The sequence below is a fragment of the Symphodus melops genome (genome assembly GCF_947650265.1).
Source record: "Symphodus melops genome assembly, chromosome: 11".
NCBI lineage: Eukaryota > Metazoa > Chordata > Actinopteri > Labriformes > Labridae > Symphodus > Symphodus melops.
Window position 1 is genome coordinate 15,416,972 of NC_136701.1, and position 22,173 is coordinate 15,439,144.

A 22,173-nucleotide genomic window follows, 5' to 3' on the forward strand; every position below is an offset into this window, starting at 1 on the left:
ACCCCATCTAATTAGAGTGGAGATAGCTGCTGCAAATGAATGGACTCGTAGTCAGCTGTCACTTTAGTATTAAACACGTGTAGTTGATCAAATGACATATAAACTGTAAATATGTTCAACTAAATCATACTAAGCCAAATGTCAGTTTAATACTGAGTAGAAGCATATGAATTGAAATGTAATGATATGCAGAAAAGGAACAAAAGGATCCGACCCCAGCCACCCACCTTGACAGCCAAAACCCTTTGCACATGGTGTGCCCAAACCAACGACTTGCCTCTACACTCAATATATTAATATCACCACTTAGAAATCATTAACGAAGTGGAAAGAGTCTTACTATTTTCCTTTTCGTTTTGTTGTGTTTTCTTTACTCTCCAGCCTAAGTCAAGTTACGTTCAGGAGGTTTTTGTGGTTAGATTTTAAAAGCCTTCAGACAGTCAGGTTAGCATGTTGCCTCTGGTCTTGAAGCTAAGCTAACTGCGCCCAATTCTAGCTCCATTTTTCATGCACGCATAAAATTGGTTTTGACCTTCTCATAGAAAAAAAAAAAGATCAAACAAATCCAAGACACTGGATGATGAATACTTTCATGGATAAATTAATGTTTGGTTTACCTTCATTGCGACTGCTAGAACTGAAAGTCTATAGCATGTCATTTAATTAGTTTTTTCATTATTTTTCATACATACAACTCCACTACATTAGAGAAGATATTTTACTCCTAAGTCAATCTCTCTCTCTCCACAGAAATAGTATATGTAAAACAAGCATCCTTAGCCAAAATATATATAAAAAAAATTATACTTTCATAATTCCTTTTCCACAAACGTCTTTCTTTCCTAGCCTTTTTCGACATTATGCTACTGCTGCTTCTTTTATCTGAAGGATTTGACTTCTTCCACCACTCTGGGTCTTGTTCCTAACCTTGTTGTGACCTTTCTCCTCACAGAGGCAGCAGCAGAGAGGAACATTTGCTTAATACATCCCTCCGGCTCTGAGATGAAACATCGTCTTGACGTAAAGACAATGCACGCTGCTGGGGGAGTGACATCATGAGACATGAAATAAACAGAGGGAGACGGCTCGTGGCGAGGACAAGACAAAGAGTCAGAGAAGGAGCCGTTTCTTCTTCCTTTCCCATGATTCTTTTTATCCCTCAAACAGGTTGCAATTTAACATTTCCAGAACATTTAAGACCAGACATTTAATTCTGATCGCTTACAGTCTCATCTGTTGAGGATAATGAAGCAGGACAGACTGGAAACATTCCTCATCTGCAGCTCATCCAGCTGATTCACAGCTGTCTCAACAAGCCAGGAGGCGGATCAGAGACACGTTTCAGGGGGATTTTGGCACATACAGACACTATAATGATTTATAAAGCACCTCACTTATCAACTTTACAGTACTGTGATTCAGAGACATTGAAACGATTTCTTCAGTGGGATGTTTCCTGTTCATAAAACTCCTCACAGCATTGAATAATTTACAAATAACTAAGTGAACCAATGAAGAGGCAAGTCCCCTAAATCATCGTCTGAGATAAAAAAAAAAAAAACACTTCTCTGATTTTTTGGTAACTTTTCTCAAATGTATTTTGTTGCATCTAAAGGTTTTGTTCGTTGTATTGGCAGAGAGTTTCTTTAAGTTTGGGCATGTCTAGAGGATGATCGCCTCCCTTCCTCAGATGTGAAATCACTCAGAGGGAAACAAGTCGAGTCTTGACCTCTTTGCTTAACAAGTAAGTTTATTTCGTGTAAGTTTCAGTTCATTCAACATTTTTTTTTTTTTTTTGAGAACGGATGTTTTTATAGAGAGCACAGATTTAAAATCTTGACATTAATGTGTGAAAAGATCACAAAAAGACAAAGTGAGCAGCGTGATTTATGATGTGACGATATGATGTGACGTTCTTCAACATACCTGATGTACATTATGATAAACCTTATACAGTGTATGCCATTGAATCTTACATTTTAAGTGCTCCTTGGATTGAAATGCTAGTGTTGGACATATTCTTGTTTCTGTAAACTGTAAATACATGGGGAAAAAAGGGAAGTCAAAAGAAGGAGTGCCTCTATAATATCACTCTTTAACTCCCTGAGTCTGGGCCTCTATAGACTAAAATTCAGACTGAAGAGGTGATGCATTCAAGTGTTCACAGACAGTGAGTTATAATGAGGACAACTCAAAAGATTCAGTGGAGTTATTTCTGTACGCATTTTCATTCTAACACTTCACATATTTGACACAATAAATATAGTAAGTGCTCAAACAAAGTCGCTGTCTCTCGTTTAAGCAACAGAAGGTCTCTCCTGATTCTGTTGTTAATTTAAATCTTGATTATCCCCTTCACCAAACAGCCAAATTCATATCAAAGAAATGTATTTTTCTAAGTTGTCTGCCAACTAGATATAATAAATAACACTTATAAAAGGACTACTGTTTTTTAAGTTTTTTTTGTTGTTGTTTTTTTTAAGTATGTTGTCAGTTCTTGGCAGAGCTACTCCAGAGCTAAATAAACCAGGACATATTTCTGAGTTTACATAAAAGCATCTGACACCAGTCTATGTCTGAATCCGTTGCTGTCCTCTCTGGGGTCATCGTTCAGAGAGTAGAACGCTGGCCTCTGCTTGTGCTTCTTCTTTTGGCCCGTCGTGTGGGGCTGAAAAAGCCGGCTTATCGAATGGAAGCTCTTGGATAGATCAGGTAACAGATCCAGCTCTTCCTTCTCTACCTGGGCCGTTTCCTGAACCTTGACCTGTTCTTTTGGTTGACCCAGCATCTCTTTTACCGTCTTGGAGATGCCTTTGTGCAGATAGTGATAGGCTTTCTTCCCACAGTTGTCCCGGATGCTGGGATCTGCCCCAAACTCTCCCACCAGCATGGCAAGGATGTACTCCTGGTCATGCAAGGCAGCAATGTGCAAAGGTGTGTACCCACCATGTGCTCTTGCGTTAATGTCAACGTCAACCCCTCCTCGCTTGGACAGGTCGATGATCTTCACGAGCATTTCACTGTTCCCATTTTTGGCTGCCCAGTGCAGAGCAGTGAACCCTGACATAAAGTCTCTCTTCTCAGCCAGCTGGTTGTCTCCGAGCAGCAGGCCGTAAACCTGGCTCCAGTGTCCAGCTGCACATTTAACCAGCCATTCATGCTCTGAAGGCTCCAGGGGAACCATGGAGGGCACCCTGGATTCCTCTGATGCCTTGGTGCTCTTTACGGCTCTCCTCAGCTGGGGGGAGCTAATGATGTAGCTGCTGCTCGACTCCACTGAAGGCCGTCTCTTGTTCCTGAAGGAATCTGGTTTAGGACTCTCATCTGGTTCCACTTTAAGTTTACGGATCTCCACTCGGGTAGCGCTTGGTGGCACTCTCAGAGGCAGGCCGTAGGGTTTGTTGTGGATGCTGCTGGTGGACTCATTTTTTGAACCCCTTTCTGAGACATTGTCATGCTGTTGGGTCTCAAAAGTCAGAACTTTTTTTAATTTAAATTCCATAACTTTGCTCCTTTGCAGTGCCAGCTGTATAGGAGACACACATTCTTCAGTGTTTTCAACGACTTCACTTGCCTGCACTTGATCTGGCTCAGGGTCAGCTGATCTCTCCTCTCCTACATCCTCCGAGCATTCAGCCTTCACAGGTGGGCGCTGCTGCTCACCTGTCAGCTGGGTCTCTTTAGTGTCTGTCTTTTCTGCTCTTCGGAGCAAATGCTGATACATGTTCTTCACCACAACGTAGCGGACACCGTCGATTTCTTTCACGTAGGCGGTGTTGTTAACAAAAGTCTTGAAAAGTTCTCTGTTCCGACCTCTCTCCTCTGGATCGCCGCAGTTTACTGAATCTGTGAACTTACCAACCAGGTCGGATTTCTTCACCTTTCCCCCCTCCGCTATCAGCAGAGAGAGGACGGATTCTTGCGTCAAAGCCATTATATAAAAACTGTTGTTTTAGTTGTTCGAGTTGAGCCGTCTTACTCCGCTGTATCCTGTTCACCTTTGTCCTGGCGAAGGCAAAGCATTAACCCTCACCTGGCCGCGCTCCCCTCCCTCCCTCCCTGCACGGAGGTGTTTCTTTCCGGAAAATGCAGACGTGGGTTTCATTTGAATAAAATATGCAGAAGTTTATCCCTTCAGGCAAAGAGTTGAAAGTGACTTTTAACTTAAGACTGTAATAGGCCTAATGCATCAAGGAATTTACCTTTTCCCCCCCTCTCAGTATAAATATTTATATATTTATAAATATATTTATTTATATATTTATAAATATATTTCGGAAAACAAAGCCTTCGAGAAATCCTACTAGTCAAGAAAGACAGATTTTAAATGCCTCAAAAAGCGACTCTGACTCTAATACCAGTCCATAGAGGATAGTAAACTAACTAAACCCAGAGCGAAATAACAAGTAGGCTTATATTGTTTTTAATTAGCCTACAACATAGCACATTGTAAAATTAAATGTACAGGCATAATAGGCAACAATTATAATTCTATAACTAAGAAACACATGGGCTTATCTGGCACAAACAGAGCCTACATGAAAAAAAAACATGAAACTTGAAAATTAAAATGGCTACTCCTATCATAGTCCTAATGGTAATAATAATACAACAATAATAGACAACCCTGTCACAAAATTCTTTTTAAGTATTATATACAGTGTTTGTGAGGACGATAATCCCAAATGTATCAATATCATATCAAAACTAAGTCCAGTTGTTATTGGGGCCTTTAGAAGTCCTAAATACACCAACGTTTAAACAACCCATATTGTTTTACATGAACTCAATAACAGCAACACCCTGTAATAACAATAGGTTTACATAAGTACAATACAAAGGCTACGATATGCCATTATAAACACGTGTTTTAAAACAAACAGCAGGCCAACAATATAGCCTACAACAATTAGTTTCCCTGCTCTGATTCGCTGACCTACATTCTCTTAAAGTCTATTACTCTGCCTCATTAATTACTTTAAATATTAATGCTTCATCCTGACAGGACACAGCTGAGTACACAGCAGTGATGATTTGGTGTGTTTATGATATAGTGCATATTTCTTGTTCGCCCCCTCCTGTCGCCCAGTGTTGCATCTTTTTCTTGTCCTGGCTTGCAATGTGTGCAGCGTGACATTCCTCCTACTGAATCGGAGTTCCTGAGAAGTGGCCATATTGTAACGTAAGTGTCCGCCCAAAGATGAAACACTTACGTCAAGGCAGTTCACGTAACTTTAACCTGGTTGTAACGTTTAACGTTAGACAGCCTGAAAATGGAAACGCATAAGCGGCTGTTTTACATCTATAATTTCCACTGCTTACATCAATGTTTGAAACGAATTAAAGAAATATAAAAATTATCCCAATATTCATAAAATGCTTTCAAATTAGTGAGAAAACAACAGTCTCGACTTAACCGATATGAAACACCTATGTTTGTGGAGTTATTTGTACTACTCGTAAGCGTCCCTTGGTGCTCTTTAAAGCACCCTGTCGAAGTCACACGACTAAAAACAACGAGTCGAGGCGAATCAGAAGGTACGTTTCAGTGAATGCTCTTGACGCCTAGCAAGTAGCCTCCCTGCCCAGTTATACTAGTCCTCCGTCTTGTGTCCCTCTCTTCCTATCTCTGTCAGCTCGGCTCAGTAGTTTAGCAGAACGGAGAGAGACGAGGGCTGCTCCCCTTTCGCCACTGCTCAGCACTACTCCATACATTCCTCACCATGGCTGCCACGGACGTGGACATGATTATAGTAAGTAAAACACAACGCCTCCCCCCCTCTCCTCTTAATATTGGTGAACCTAAACCCCCTTTGAGTGCTGCTGAGAGACTACTTGGTTGTGATGAGAAAAAAAGTGTTTATGTTAGCGTTTGAAGCTAAGCCTCCCCCGCTTTGAAGCCTTGTAATGAGGGTTCAACACCGACATGGTGGAAGTGATTTCAGTGATGGTGACTGGGTGTATTTCAGGTAAGATTAACATTTAACGTCGACACTTATAACATTACTTATCCCCCCCCCATTAAATGTCTCTTAAATTGACGATATGGGTGTAACGTATGGCATCATTTCTGCTTTGACGTTATTAAAGTGTCGGTAATAAAAACTAAAAACAATATGTTTATATCAATATATCAACGTGTTGTATTGAATTAAACCCTGCACTAAAATGACAGAGGCTAGCTAGCATGTCTAAAAACTACAAAGTCGTTGCAAGTCACTGGGTGCTCCATTGACACACATTATGTCCCTGCTATTATCGCGATTGTTTGCAGTTTTGTTTGAATTTCTCGGCTCATTGTAGTCTTGTTGACGTGTTTTTTTTTAGCTTCCTGTTGACGGTTGCAAAATGCATTTAGTGGTTCAGTTTTGTCCGTTTGCACGTGATGTGAAATGTACACGTCAAGTGTCAGCTCCCCCCTTGTTTTCATTGCACTTCATCACAGTAGGTTGGGCGTACTACCATATGAGAGAGAGAGAGAGAGGACTTTATCCTGCATTATTTTCATAGTGACAAGCCCTGTCAGTCAGGTATGATGATGCAATACAGCGGGGAAACATCAATGATATGTGAAGAATTCAAAGCATGTGTCACTGGAAAAAAGAGACAATATTGCAGTGAGGAGGCGAATGCACATGCAGGAGGGGATTTAACAAAAGGGGTGATTAACTTTTTTTTGGCAGATGCTTGAAGACATCCTGGTGGTGGTAATTTGGACAGTAAGCAGTGCTGAGTTGCAGGGATAAAGAGATTAAGAACACACTCCGGGCCACTCCTACCACTTATTGGTGCAAGCAACACATGGGGGAGTGAAAAAAGGAAAGGATCCCAAAAAAGGGAAAGAGTTGGAACACTGCTCAGTGGGAATTTATTAAAAAAAAAAAATCAGGAATGCATCCTGAATGAGGCTGCAGGCTGCGGAAGTTATCGCCTTGTCGTGATTATTTTAAACGTGTCTTTTGGAGTACAGAAGTGGAGCGTTGATTAATGTGGAAAAAATGCTGAGATTGCAGTGAAACAGGCTGCTGGTGGTGGTGGTGGAGCGAGCAGACGCACAGTTGCCTGACTGGCTGACTTCCTGTCTAACTTTGGGAACTAAGTGGGAGCATACTGAACAAACTGACACGCTCGCCCTGCGCCTGGCAGTCTGTGCAAAAGGGCAACGCTGCTAATTATGTTGCACATATTGATAGGGGTTGCATGATTGGACCAAGTCAATGCCGCTTTGCTTTGGGTTAACTTTGTAGGCCAGATGAGGCGATCAATCTTACCGACTGCCTTTGATTCACTCATTGATTGCATTAGAGTGTGTAAGTTCTACATAAAAAAGTATGTTGTTCATTCATATGCTTATGTAATGAAATGCCCTATAACATATTAAGCATGTACAGTGCTTACTGACCAGAAAGAGCAATGTTACTCCTGGGGGCTGCATCAAGCAATGCATAACATCAGACAAGCCTCATGAAGTGCTTTAAGGCATGAGATGAGGACGTACAGTAAGAGGCACATTTCACTCTGGAAATGCAGCTGTGGTTGTTTTTTGTTTTTTTTGGTCGAGAATATTCATTGGTTTTAATAAATATTCTGCAGAACATTTGGATGACTTTCGACGTGAACCTGCAAACTCGATGACATCAACAAATGCACATGTTGCCCTTCAATTCATGTTGCCAACGTCAATTTGTCTTTGATGGCTGGTGCAAAGGACAGAAAAATGTAGTTTTGTTCTGGTGCAGAAAGTAAAAAAAAAAAAAAATCAACTTTACATCAGCGGTTATGTAAACTGACTGCCTGCAGTTAGCCGTTGCCTTTTCCATGTTGTTCGGCTAGATTGCTGCTCAGGTCAAGATTGCAGGTCAAGCATACACACTGATATGTGTCATCAATATAAAAATACAGGATGGAGCTGGCTGGAGGCGTAACAGTGTTGTAGATGTAGATGAGTGATGACAGCCGAGCTGCAGCCTCTGTGATGATGAGTCACTATACGTATTTAGAATAGGTCCGAATTTCTCAAAGATCTGTTTCCGAGCCCCGATTTGTGGTCGCAGTTCTGAGATTTATACAGCTTGACAGAGAAGGCTGGCAAGAAGCTGCAAGATTTGGAGGCAGTAATGTTGGTTTTGATTTTTGTGCATGCATGAGGTAGAGAGCGAGCGAGCAGAGAGGCCGGGAGGCACGATTGGTTTCATAAAAGTCGCGCTGAGTGCTGACATCGGTCGAAGTTTCTACAAGTTTACAGCTGCTACACATGACATAAAAGACAATTTCAACCAAAGATCTTATAAAGTGTATCTGGAGAACATTACCAAGCCTGCCTTTAAGTCAAGTTGGCCTCCTTGATTTCCTTCAAAATCAACAATCTATGTAACATTCAAAACTCTTCTGAGAAAAGACACAATGCTTTTTTTATTTAACTTGAAAGCATGAAAAATCCGACTCTGAACATCACTAACAGGTCTTAGAAAATATTCTTTCAGGACAGTTTTTTTCCCCTCCTGAATTCAGCGATATAGTGAGGAAACAGCGAGTTTCAGCAAAGCTTTGTAAAGATGAGTGAGTTGTACCATCTGCCTCGTAAAATGGTTCCTATCTCTTCTCCTGTCTGTTTTTTTTTCCTCCTCTCTCTTTCCTGCCGGCCAAAGATGAGTGACGACGCAGAGCTGTTATGTAGCTTTCACATTTTTGCGTACGAGTGTGAGACGAGAGAGAAGACAGTCGTCTAAATCTCGACACGCTGTCGCCCTTACGTTTGCGTGCAGCGAGTAGACTCCAGCAGCTACACACAGAGAGTGACTCATGTCTTTAAGTCCCCAGCTCATTCTGTTTCATAAATCAGACGTCACAAGTTTCAAATGTTTCCTTCTTCTTCTTTTTTTTTTTTGCGTTGCTGTCACTATTGACGGGGTACACGTTAGTCCTCATATCTATGTCGTCTCTATCGACACACGTCCATTATATGAACCATAGCTGAGGACTGAAGAAGGAGCGAAAGTGAAAGAACTTGACCGTTGTGTCTGTAGCGGGCAAATCTTGTCTGCATATCAGAAAGGGGGGGAAAAAATTGCTTTACTTTGAAAAGCCAGAAACTGTGACAAAAAGCTACAACATAATAACGAAAGCCTTCACAGTCGTTGTATAACAATTATCTCAAAGATGATAAAGGAGCGATAAGGCAACACAAACTTAAAATGGAACGTGAACATTTGTCCGCCGCTGTGATGTCGTCCTCCTGCTCAGTGTTTGAAAGTGAAAGCGGCGAATCATTTGAAAGACAAATCATGACGTTTTAAAGATTTATCATCAACAGTAGTTGTTAAAAAAATAAACCAAACCCTTAAACTACCTAATGAAGTTCACATTTCTAAACAAAGTAAAAGTAAACAGTTATTTCTGCATTGTTCCTGAAGCCCCTCTCTCCTCTGCATTAACAGATCAGTAGGAGCCTGACGCAGCGTCATCCTGTTGAAGTTTCTTTAATAAATATGAAATGATGCATGTCAGAAGCTCGCTGAGGTGAGGAAGAGGTTGGGATATAAAACACCCCATCATAGTCGATCTGGCAGCTTTAACATTGAATGTGAAAAAAAGAAAAAAAAACAATCAGAAAGGTGTGCTACCCAATGAGCACCTGAAGTTACTGTAAATATTTCAAGTGTTTAGTTTTTTTCAGAGGATTTACATCCGTGTATTCCCCCCCCCCCCCCCCCCCCCCCCCCACACACACACACACACACACAGACACTCTCTGTCAGGTCTCTGCTGTCTTTCAGGTGGAGGCTCGCTGAAGCAGACATGAACTGCAAACTCTGGTCAGAACACAAGTCAGGTGGTGGAGGCCAGAAGGCATAAGAGGCGAGAAAGACAGACAGGAGGAGGAGGGAGGAGAGGGGGGGGGGGGGGGGGTCTGAGAGGAACATTTCAGGTCAGATCAGGACCGCTCACTGACAGCTTAGAACTGATGTTGATTTTGAAGTTTGCGTCAGTTTAGATCTTGGTCACAGACTTTTTATTTCACCTTCATCGGGGCTGACGTCCACTGCGCTCCGTGAGCTGCCTCGACTCACTTTGAACGTTTCTGAAGAATTTGTTTGTCGCCAAAAAAAGAGAGACTGCTTCGTGCTACAGTTTAGACGAGGAGGCTAGATGGAGCTGCGTGATGTGAAAGTGTCACGTCTGATTTGTCCAGCTTCTCCACATTAGCCACCAAGATGAGCCTCGTGGTGATAAAGGGCACAGTGTAAGGTTTATTCTCCTCATCGCTTCGTAGAAAAGACGTTGCGTTAAAATGACGTGTAAGTGTCTCATCCAGCTTTGTGTTAAACAAAGAGCTCAACAGCACAACCTGAAATGAAAGCTGCGAAATGCAATTCAGCATTTCTGCGGTTCCTACATTTGCATGGATCTCTCCCCCTTTTTGACGTGTCATTTTCTCCTTCGTATAAAAAGAGAGGGGGGGGGGGGAGTAGTTGACTTTAGCCTGTAACAAACTAGCTTCTACGTGTTGTGCCTCATATCAGTGTAAGCCACCCGGGGGCCCCTGTGTGCAGCCATTTCCTGTTGTCATGGTGATGCGTTGGCCCGGGAGCCGTGTCGTTTCCTCACCCTGGGACAGTTAACCAGAAGCTCGTCATTCCTGCCATACTTTACGCTGCTTGCTCTTCTCCTTTTTCCTTGCTCGGATAGGCTGGACACACGGATGCCTCCGAGTGTCCCTAACTAGGTCTCTGCTGTTTTCACGCCGCTGTCATTAAACGTTGCAGGGAAGTGTTTCGATCTCTTGATGTCAACTATCATCTCCCGAGTATCACATTTTCTTTCTTCGTAACTTCATCGTTTGCCTTTTATAAAGTCAAGACCATTTCTGATACGGAACATCCAGCCACTATATAACCCTTTAACAAATTACTGTACTGTTAGGCCAATGTGCCTCCTCCATATATCCTTATATGGACCTCTTCCTTTTGCTCTAAACTTGCAGCATAGACTCTCTATTGTCTTCTCCAGGTGCAACACCTTAAGGACACTTTCTTTATCAGAGACTAACACACGAACATCACCCCATCTCTGCTAAAACGTCCGCTGACACAGCACACCAACATTTTAGAGGAGGCACTTTACTACTGTATATAATCCTGTGACTTCTGACATTCGGGGTCTACTCTCTGGTTTTGGCAGCTGACGTGCGAGTCATCGAGGTTAGACCCTCAGCTGAGACGGCGCCCTCCGTATCTGCATCGTATTTCCTTGCTTCATTCAACTTTCGGGTTTGTTCAATTTGAACCTGAGTCTCTTCTCTCCCTTCTCTAAGAAAACCAACACGCACAAGGTGACTTAAAAAACCCCTGAACACCACCATGTATAAATGTTTGTCAAAGTGTTCCAAGTATAACTTAGTTTTATTATTCAAAATCCAGATATCGCCTGTTTGTTACGTTTTTAGGGACAATTATGAAAACATTTAGGGGAATTTAAATGAATGAGTCCATCACGCTGTCACCAGTCACAACACGCATTTTCACGTGTCCATTGTCGCGTTCATAATAATGTTCCAAATGTAACATATTTCTAATAACAGACTGATGTAAGGCTCATATTGTGTTGTCTTGTTACCTTTACTGAAAGACGTGTTGAGTCCACCACGCTGTCACCAGTCACCACACGTTAGTGAAGCCACAGCTCGGCAAGCTTGTGTCCACGTCTGCAGCACTATTGTGTCGGAGCTTTAAAGATGACACTTCTGGTGAGGCCTGCGTGCGCTCTTTGGTCACAGGCTCATCACTCACACAAAGATGATGTGCTACTTGTCAGCTTTGGTCTGCTTCAGCGTCGGAGGTCAACCTAGAATCGCCACGCCACTCAGTATCTTTATCTATCCAAATCTGAGAGTTTCATTCAGCGTTGTCTTTGTGAGTTGGGAACAGAACCCGTGTTTACAAGGTAGGGAAAACAGAACGTCGTGGACGACACAGGCTTGCTCCTAAATTGTTTCTCTGAAGGCTCAACGTATGAACGAGGCGCAGAGAGTTTCCTGAGCTGCGGTTGTAACGCACATACACAAAAATCCACTCTCGTACTTAAAAAAAAAAAAGATGTTGACTAGGTGCCTTCTAGCAAGTCGCCTTATCACCAAGTGTGTGCAGTAAGAAAGCTGCCACGTTTGGGTGCAACACAAAGAGTCGATGGGAAAATACAAGCAGGCCAATTATTTATTGCTCCTTGGCCAAACAGAGGTGAGCAACACTTCATCTGCTTTGTCCATTTTTAAACACAACACTAGAATCCAGACAGTCATTGCAGCGGTTTCCCTTCGAGCTACGATACCAGCTCACACCCCTCCCCTCCTCCACTCATCAAATATCTCCACAAGCTTCATTCAAAGCAAATACCACAGGGAGGCTTTAATGTGTCCGTCAGGTTCTCAGTGTAATGTGATTACGCCAAGAAATGGCCACTGCCTTTTCCTCTTCATTATCTTGATAAAGCTGCTACAGTACAGAGGAGACTAACATTCATTTGGCAGAAGATTTTCTTTTAAGTTACTTATAATTGGGGAAAAAAACACAATTTTAGTTTCTAGGTGATTAAAATTTTCATTTTTAAAGGTATCCTTTAATGTAGGAATAAAACTGATAGAGTGATATGTGAGTATGGTCCAGTTAAAATGATTTAAGTTATTTTATTTATTCTCAATGAAATGTGAAAAATGTTCGAAGAGAGATCTCCCAATCACTTCACAACAATTCCAAAACGTTTCTTTGGTAATTATTATGAAAGCAATAATATGTTTGAAGTTGGAACCAGCAAATGTTGACATTAAAAAAAAAAAAGAGACTGAAACGAAACACCTCCCTCCCCTCCTCAGTTTTCAACATCACTTTATAACATCGTTTTACAGTTTGTGTTGATTCTTTATCTATTTAACCTGCATGTTTGTTTATTGCAATTTAATTTTTTCAGCTCAATACCGTCGAGCTCAGCACACGTCATATTACTCCTGTCTCCACCTTTTTCGGATCAAGATAGACACTGATATCTGGTATACCTGATATGGTACATATTCCATTACTCCTGTATTGTCTCCACCTTTTTCGGACATAAACGCACACACGCACACACACAGAGCTCATTTGTTCCCTGTGTTTCATTCAGGTTTCTTGCTGCACACACACAGAGCCGGCCTGAGTTCAGTGTAGAATACAGCTGAGCCCTGCTCTGCTTTCGCGGGCTGCCTGTGCTCTGTGACATCAGCCCTCAAATATGCAGTCCTTCGTAGCGGTTAGCCAGACGAGCTCGGGTGGCCTCATTCATCCCAAACGTGTTGTCTGTTCCCTTCCTCTTCGGCTTTCACAGGCTCTCTATTCTCACCAATAGACCTTCAGATGAGATGCGTCGGATATGGGAGTTCAAAGATGAAATAGCACACAGCAGTTTTTTTTCTGTATTTTTGGATATTGGCCTGAGGAGGCTCTATCCTTAATAATGCAAATTGATTAAACAGTGGTGGTGGACCGTCTCTGCAATAATTCACTGTACCGAAGGTGATAGAAGATTAGTTGTGGTTTGTTTACAGATTTGGGTGCTGCAGCCAGTCACACTCGATTTCTTTGTACTGAAAACACGATTTAAGTGCCTAAAACTAGATGGTTATCTGACATGTATTCCAGTGTTGTGGTGAGACATTTCTACAGAAGTGAAGGGAGAAGGTTAGAAATACTTACGATATAGCAATCAATCTGTGGAACATTCTACAACTTCTTTTTTCCAGCTCTTGGATTTAAAGGAGACATATTATACCCTTGTTTTTTAACCTTTTCTAACAGTCCTCTATGCTCTAAATGAAACATCTGTGCTTTGGTTCAAATATAACATGAATCAAGCAGCAGAGGAGGTTTGTGACCCTGTAGAAACCAGCTCTCTCTGAATGCTTTGTTTTGGTGTATGTCTCTTTAAATGCAATGAGCCCCCCTTGAATTTTCCAGGTAGACATCAGTCCTCTGTAGTGAGAATGAAAATGGCAGACCTGCGCAAACGTTTAGCTCTATACTGGAGGTGGAGTCCATGGGTGGAGATACCAGGGGAGGGGAGGGGAATTTCTTACCAGAAACCAACTTGTGATGTCACAAACTGAGAAAATTTAAAATGAAGCGTTTTTCTCTGCCTGGTAAGACTTATGCAGACCGCAAACAAAGAACTGGGTGGATTGATTTCAAATTTTGTGGGTCAACAGACGCTCGGGGTACCCAAATAAATTGTCCAAAAACACTGTAAAAGTGGATTTTTCATAAATACTTTAAATACTAGAATATCCCTTTTATCAGATTTCTCTGGAGGTTTTAAAAAGATGGGTTTTGTCTTTAGTTCTTCATACTTGGGAAGGATTTTCCTCGCAGCTCGTCCTCACTGCAGGCCCCGATCACCTCCGTTTTAGTTGTCAGAGAATGGCTTAAACATCTGCAGAATGCATGCAGGGTGTTTGACATTGCTCTGCGTAGGAATGTGAAGGCTCCAGCTCTTTCTACGCTCTGACTAATGCTTTGTCCCGTGTGCTGACTTCCCTTCCACGAAACCAGGCACTAAAATGTTTTGTTTTGTTTCTATCCCTCAGAACGAGGACAAGAGGAACCTCAGTTTGGGTGGCCACGTTGGTTTCGACAGCCTCCCTGACCAGCTTGTCAGCAAATCTGTGACCCAGGGATTCTGTTTTAATATTCTGTGTGTAGGTGAGTAACAAGCCCCAGCATGTATAAAAGTCAATGAATTAGCACCTCAAAGAATTGCCATGTCTGAACTGAGCATTTCTCTGCACATTATTTATTTTTTTACCTTAGTCGTGATTTGTTTTCCTCCAAACAACATGTTTAACTGCGACAAATCACCAACATTCAGTTGTTTTCCTGGCACAAAATCAAGACACAGACCTCCCACTTGTGTTGCTGCAATAAAGATGTCCCGTCTGATAGTGAATGAATCACTCCCTGGTGAGCGAGGGATTTAACTCGCTCTGACTCCATTTTCCTCTCCGTCCCTTTTCTACCGTCCACAGGGGAGACGGGTATTGGAAAGTCGACGCTAATGAACACGCTCTTCAACACCATGTTCGAGAACGAAGAGGCGAGCCATTATCAGAACAGCGTGTATCTGAGGCCGCGAACCTACGACCTGCAGGAGAGCAACGTGCACCTCAAACTGACCATCGTCGACACGGTCGGTTTCGGTGACCAAATAAACAAGGAGTTCAGGTGAGGAGACGGAAATGGGTGATGATCTGCGATCTTTTGCATGAGAAGGGAATGTTCGAGTGACATCCAAGAAGCTAAAACTCCACACGCACACACTCACCATACCTGCATCTCTCCTGTCTCCTTCCTCCTTCTTTTGTTCACACAGCAGCCTTTTAATTCTGTGTGGATAAAAATAAAAGAAACGGACGTAAAGGAATATCAGCCATGGTTTCTGCACAGTTTTCTTTCCTCTGTTGGATGGAAATAATGAGGGCGTGGTGGGGGGACAAAAATGATTCACTGAAGTATTGGGATTTTTTGATTACACGACATGAGTGATGTCACACCGGTTTACAGAAAAACAACTCATGTTTACCAAGAGCGTGTTTTTTCTCTGAATCTTTCGGGCTATTTATAAAGCTATAACTCCGTCTCATCCCCCATCAGCCCTACGACTGAACCGGATAATAAATAAATAAAAATGTGTTAATAGGGAAAACAGCTGCCTTTTCTTCCCAACTGATAAAAGATAACAACCAGCGGTAAGTTATGTCTGTATGTCTTCAGTTTCATACAGCTGGCTCCCCTCTGTGAGCAAGTATATCCAGATAGCTAGCCTATCAGCTCATGTAATGAACATTTGTTTTTTATTTTAAAATAAAACATCAGCTGTCATCCCCAAAACTAGATTGTTGTATCCAGGAACCGTGTGTGTTTGTTCCAGGTCAGTGAAAACCGCTTCTAGCAGAGAGCTGGGGAGGTGATCATTGATTAATGTTAGACGGCTAGTTTTTGTTACGGTTAGCTCACAAGCTTAATAAATCAATAAGTTATCATGGAAAAAGCTGTTCCCAGTGAAGAGAGAGCATCCTCTCAGCGTCTTAGTCCTGGCGTTCAGTTCGTTCGGCCGCTCTGCTGAAACATCCGAGCCCAACAAACAGACTGTCTGACGCGATTGTTTCAGGAAATATCAAGAACATAGTCAGATATTCTTTTCTCTCTCCTGTTGTGTGGTTCAACTTTTGTTTTGGTATAAAACAGAACGGCAATAATCAATCCGATCAGATCAGTGAAATGGAGACAGCAGCATATCTCCCCGGCCCTTGGATCGAGACGGCACGGATGTCGTTGATTTATTTAATTATTTTTTTTACATTCAGCTGTGGAATGAAGTGTTGTTGTTGTTGTGGCCAGGCCAGTGCGCAGCACTCTCACGCCCTTTGGTAGCAACTCTCCCTGCAGGCTGTATAAACCAACATACTGAAGGACAGACCCTGCAGCAGACTGTAAACGCTCACTGAGAGCCTCCAAAGGTCAGAGTTTGTGCATTCCACAGGCGAAGATTGAAGATAGATGTGAATAGAGGAGACAAACGACTGTAAACACGGAGCCAACAGAGGATGTGGAAAAGATTTTTTACACTTCTCTCTCTCTCTCTCTCTCTCTCTCACTGAGTAGTAACATGACATTTATGAAGTTGGGAGTATTCTGAGCATTTCATCAACAGGGTCATGTTTTAAGAGAGGGAGGGAACATTTGGATTTTCCGACATATTTATTTGAGGCAGAGGGAGGCAAAAGAATTAAAGGAGCAAATGGGCTGTGCTTTCAGAGCATCCTGCTAACTCCATTTTATTGGTTGTAGTTGCATGCACCGAGAAACTAACGCCTTCGTTGACTTCAGTAACTTTAAATGCTGCAAAACTGCGTTTTTTTATTTATTTATTTTTTAACATTTGTCATCTTGTAGCTCTGAATCTGTGCCTTTTGGGTTTGCACTATGTTTCACTTCTGAAGACAAACGTACTGAACGAGTTCGGGAGTAAGACTCGTCTGGTAATGGAGGTCATATGTTTGACATATGTGTTTCTGCACCTTTTTGTTCTGCCACACATGAGCCGTGGTTACCAGTCAATACTTCCAAACGTTGCTGTTTTCATTCCTCGTTTGTATGTTTACTGCTGAAGCTGAAGTCTTCTAAGACCATTCTTTCTTTTTCGACGGGGGACGGGATATTTTTCAGACTCTGTGATTTGTTTCAACCGGACTGCCAAAAGCCGAAATCCAAATTCATGCAGCACTACGCTGCACAGCTCTAAGCTGAGATCTTGGCATCGAGTCAGATCACACAGTTACTGAAAACACAACTGTCCCAGTTCATTTCCCAAGGGACGGCTGCATATTTTCTTTTGTATTCATCACCAGTGCATGACAAACAACTCCAACATTTAAGCTTTCAAACCCGCAGTCATGAATCCTTATCTTTTCTCTTTGGCATCCTTCACAGTTATAAACCCATCGTGGACTACATCGACACTCAGTTTGAGAACTATCTTCAAGAAGAACTGAAGATAAAAAGATCTCTCTTCAACTACCACGACACCAGGATCCACATCTGTCTATACTTCATCTCCCCGACAGGACACTCTCTGAAGTCCCTAGACCTCGTCACCATGAAAAAACTGGACTCTAAGGTGACAAATGACTCGCAAACACTCACGTATTATAAACCTGCTGTTGCCTTCGTCCCCCTTTCGGCGAAAACAACGCAACCTTCGCTGAAATACGACCGCCCTTCATGTGTCCACAGAACGAAGTGCTCACGACCTCCGTTTCAGAGCGCTTCTCACCACTGCTCATTGTTTAACCTCACAAGGAATAATATGTCTTTTTGTCAGAGTTTTATACACGAGAATGTAAATCAATAAAAAAAAAAACAATTTCATTTGAGTTGCGGTTTGACACATTTACAGTTAACATTATTACAGGTCAGCCATACACAAATCAATACTCTCACTCAGTGCCACATTGATTTTGTCATTGCTCTGTTGCGAGTATTACGACACGCTTTATTGGTCAGTGGATCCATGTTTTGCCATACATCCGGTGAGCGTGGACAAACTGGAGACACAATCATCGGCTTGACCTCAATTAGAAGAATAGTGGGGGGAAAAAAACATCTCATCATAAGAGCAGTTGAAGCGATAAAAAGGGTGAGGTGGTTTGAATGCAAGTCAGATCATTTGAAGGTTTAAGTTGGGGCCGTATGGTAGATTTTAAGATGTTATCAGTAAACCAGGGCTGTCGGTTTTTTTTCTCTTGCTTAACTGTGATGCACATCAATTCCTCCGTTTTCCTCTGTGATCTAAACAGACAAACGGGCTTCATATTAAATGCATTTGCCATGAATGTAATGCATCAAATACTGGTAGAGAAGTCTTTCCGTTTGATAAATTCAACCTGTTGGATGTTTTGATCAAACATTTATATGAACGGTCGCAGGCCATAAACACAGCTGAACATCAAGTTTCAACATGTGGGAAGTGTGGAATTCCAGATTCCCCAAAAAAATGCTAAAGCACATGTTTACAAAGAGAGAAACCGACAGAGGGAATAGGCATTCAGAATGCAAATGCCTTCAACTCCATATGTGCTTGTTTGACTAAAGAGAGAGAAGGATTACACTGATGTCTTAGAATTAAAACAGTCATTGTGTTATGAACTGCTTGTATTTCTACAAATATATCATAGATGTATGAATTATAATTTATAGCTATGTGAATATACTTTTCTCTATTGCAGGTTCCATAGTAAAAAATTGCATTGTAACCACTGAAGAATAATACGTGACAGCTGAAAGCAATGCTGCAAGAATGACGAGGGGCAGATTTAGCCGTGCTTGTGTTTGATCGTCCAGAAGAGAATCTAGAACAGAGCAGATGGTCAGCTTGTGACCAAAACATGCTGACTAACCCGTGCCAACAATCGACGCACTGTTGCACATCTCTGCCAAAAGGACTCCTGATACTATTCAGAACAAAGACTGGACCTTTCAGCCATCTCTTCGTCTTAGTGTTAAAGAAATGCAACGGTTTCATTTTAAAGCATGATAACCATCACTTTAATGCGACACTGAGTTATGGGGAGAATTGCACCTCTGTCATTTCCAGTACAGGCCAAAAATAATTTGTTTGCACCTTGTAACTCGGGTCAGACTAATACACTCATCATGGATTAGTATGACACGGCTTTTGGCAGGAAGCTGCAAAGGCAAACACCTCCTTGTACCGCTCTCAGCTTAGTTAAGTACAGACACCAGAACAGAAGTTAGGGGACCAAAGAGGACCTTTTATCTACTGCAGAGAGAGTGAATGTAACAAAAAAAAACAATTCTCTGTTGAATGTTTTTAATTTTTTTTCTATTGGTTATAAACCAGCTTTACCCTAACTGCTACTACCAACTGTATTCTCTAGACAAAACTCTTTGAGAGTCATCGCCCATTAAGGGAAAACTTCAATCAGCCGACAGTAAACTTTAGATTGTTGATTTCTACGTTAGAACCAGCATACTGGTCTGGTCTGAAAAGAAACCCAACAAACAGCAGAGAGAAGTTCACACACACGACTAGGCCAAGATCCAAGCTCAGCACTTTTCAGGCTGTGAGGCGACGGTGCCCACCACTGAGCCTTTGTACCTCTGTCGTTCCATGTCGACAGGGCGATCGAATCCTGGCAGCCTGGATCGCCAACTGCTTTCCTGCTGCCATCCAAACCCCCACAGCTCTCTCTCTCTCTCTCTCTCTCTCTCTCTCTCTCTCTCTCTCTCTCTCTCTGCCCCCTGCTTTGAAGCAAGACATGAAAGCCTACCTGAGCTAAATATATTTTCCAAAGCGATGCCGTCCACATCAGCTGAATGTGTTGTGCTATTGTATAGCAGCTTACCTGCTACACTCGCCGCTCATATGAGTGAAAGCAAAGCAGCTTATCAAACATAAATCCCCTCTTTCCATTCATATCAACACAACTCTTTATTCCTTTCCTCACTATGACTGGTACTATCAGGCCTTCTTCTGTTCAGCACGCCCTAAAGGTGTCAAAGTGTAACAGCAGTGGTGCTGCTTTACAAGCGGCCATTCAAGTTACCATGTAGGCATTCTAGAAGGATCTCAAGAGGCGCTGCGTACTCAGAGGAACGATGAGGGTCCACTCCAGGATTTGATTGTTGTCAATGGACGAACGACTACATGTGAAGATCAGCTTAAATCTTGATAAAAGAGCAGAGCTATCTTTCCTGCCAGAGAAAAGAAAATCTGGGAAGCACACCAGGAAGAACTTTTCCCTCGTTCTTTTGGAGTTTCCAGTCAGATCGACACAATGGTGTTATTCTTCTTCATGTGGTACGGCTCACCCCGCCCTCTTTAAAGGCCCACAAGAGTGAGCGTGTTTTGTTTGTGGTAAAGGAAGGCAGGAAGAGAGATAAGGCTTTGAAGGGCGGCTCTTTTGTTTTAAATGGAGGTATTCTGTTCTTTAATCGAAGGAAATCATGAGCACTTTATGTAATTCCAGAGAATGTAGTTCGCTAAAAGTCATTTTACAAACGAGGCCTGATGTTTCCTGATAACCTTTGAAGTCATTCATGATAATAACTGTACACAAGTGAAATGACCTCCAAAAGCAAACCAGTCTTAAACTGGAAAACCACGCATTTACAAATGGACCTGCCTTGTACTCGGGTGTTGCCGTAATCACTCTGAAGTTCCTCACAGGAGTTTTAGGAGTGAAGGCAGAGATGTTTATTTCACCTTCATTTAACCAGGAGAGTCTTGTTGAAACTGTTTACTGGAGCGTCTTGGCGTATGAGCTGCAGAGAGACGTTCATGTCAAGCTCCTTACATGTTGTATTCCTATAATCTTTTCTGTTTGACGCCAGAGTACCAACATCCAGAGTCATAACTCAGCCCCTTTTTTTTTTTTTTTTTTTTTTTTTAAATTAAGGATTCAGTGTTATTTACACTCTCGATGGAAACCACCATCACCTGTGGGGAGGCGAAGAAATACCAAAAGTATTCTGAGAAATTGTTGACATTGGCAACCTGACACTTGATCATATCATATAAAGGTATTTTGCCTGTGTATGAAAATAGTGACAGAAATATCAGAAAATGAGAATGTCATTACTCATTGATTATCTTTCATGATGCAGTAACTTGTTGAGGTCAAAGGTCGCCATCTGGAGTTGTTTTAAACAAACATCCAGAACTCTGTGGGAATACTCGTAGGCCAGCTGGGAAAACCCAGTTGTGGGAAGTGAACAAATATCCCCCCCCCCCCTCGCTGCTCTAGTGGCCACACAGCAGGGCGGTTGTCAGCACTGCTTGTAAAATAAGGGTTAAAAACACAATACTGGCTACCCTGCTGTAAATTAATGATCCAGTAAAGTATGATGAGCCTGTAATTTGAATTCTAACAAGCTCTGACTCTCCCTCTGAGGCTCACTGTGGAATTGATGAGTGGATCTGCGGGGGATCCTCCTCATTCGCCCCTCCTCATCCTGAGCGATTTGGGTAAAGCAGCCGTGTCAAGGAATTCAGAAATGCGGTGTTTGTATCGGCACATCTGCTGCTGATTGGAGACGGGAACCGTGTTTGTTTTCATGATCACCGTTTGTTGAATGTGTCTGAAGGGCTTCTGACTGAGCGGATCCACTGTGCGGTGTTCATGGTCCGGTGTGCTTCATCAGACAGTTTAGTTTATGATTTGAATTAAGTCATCAGTATGTTTTCATCCACTGTTTATCCCATCATGTCAAACCAGCCTCAACAAAATAATGACCTAATACATCGAATCATAACGTGCTGAAACACAAAGCACAAGCTTTACATATTGGACATGTATTTGAAGGCGGTTCCTTTTTCTCATTGGTTCCTCAGGTGAACATCATTCCCATCATCGCCAAAGCGGATACAATCTCCAAGAGTGAGCTCCATAAGTTCAAAATAAAGATCATGAGCGAGCTGGTGAGCAACGGCGTCCAGATATATCAGTTCCCGACAGACGACGAAGCCGTCAGTGAGATCAACGCCTCCATGAACGTGAGTCATGTTGTCAACACTCAATCAAGTAGTCCTGATGTTGTTTTCCCCACTTTCCGCCCCACTTATGTATTC

General features: G+C 42.2%; 2 protein-coding genes across 4 annotated transcripts in view; one reads left to right on the forward strand and one right to left on the reverse strand.

Annotated features, from left to right (window-relative positions):
- Positions 1-1,841: 1,841 nt before the first annotated feature.
- Positions 1,842-4,170, reverse strand: sowahaa (sosondowah ankyrin repeat domain family member Aa). The gene has a single exon (XM_079356457.1). The coding sequence runs from the start codon at positions 3,932-3,934 to the stop codon at positions 2,546-2,548; it is 1,389 nt and encodes a 462-aa protein (XP_079212583.1). The 5' UTR covers positions 3,935-4,170; the 3' UTR covers positions 1,842-2,545.
- A 993-nt stretch (positions 4,171-5,163) lies between these two features.
- Positions 5,164-22,173, forward strand: part of septin8a (septin 8a) — a 34,103-nt gene continuing 17,093 nt past the window's right edge. The window contains exons 1-6 of one of the 3 annotated variants that reach the window (XM_079355998.1): positions 5,164-5,182; positions 5,637-5,753; positions 14,612-14,726; positions 15,050-15,245; positions 17,514-17,700; positions 21,937-22,098. In XM_079355998.1, coding sequence (XP_079212124.1) covers positions 5,724-5,753; positions 14,612-14,726; positions 15,050-15,245; positions 17,514-17,700; positions 21,937-22,098 — 690 coding nt within the window. In that variant the 5' untranslated portion in view covers positions 5,164-5,182; positions 5,637-5,723. Of the gene's footprint in view, positions 5,183-5,575; positions 5,754-14,611; positions 14,727-15,049; positions 15,246-17,513; positions 17,701-21,936; positions 22,099-22,173 lie in introns of those variants that run through there. The other 2 variants (XM_079355997.1, XM_079355999.1) reach the window with 2 other exon arrangements.

Bases quoted from the DNA above. Each gene is read 5' to 3' on its own strand.
- sowahaa (XM_079356457.1), bottom strand. From the start codon at position 3,934: ATGGCTTTGACGCAAGAATCCGTCCTCTCTCTGCTGATAGCGGAGGGG.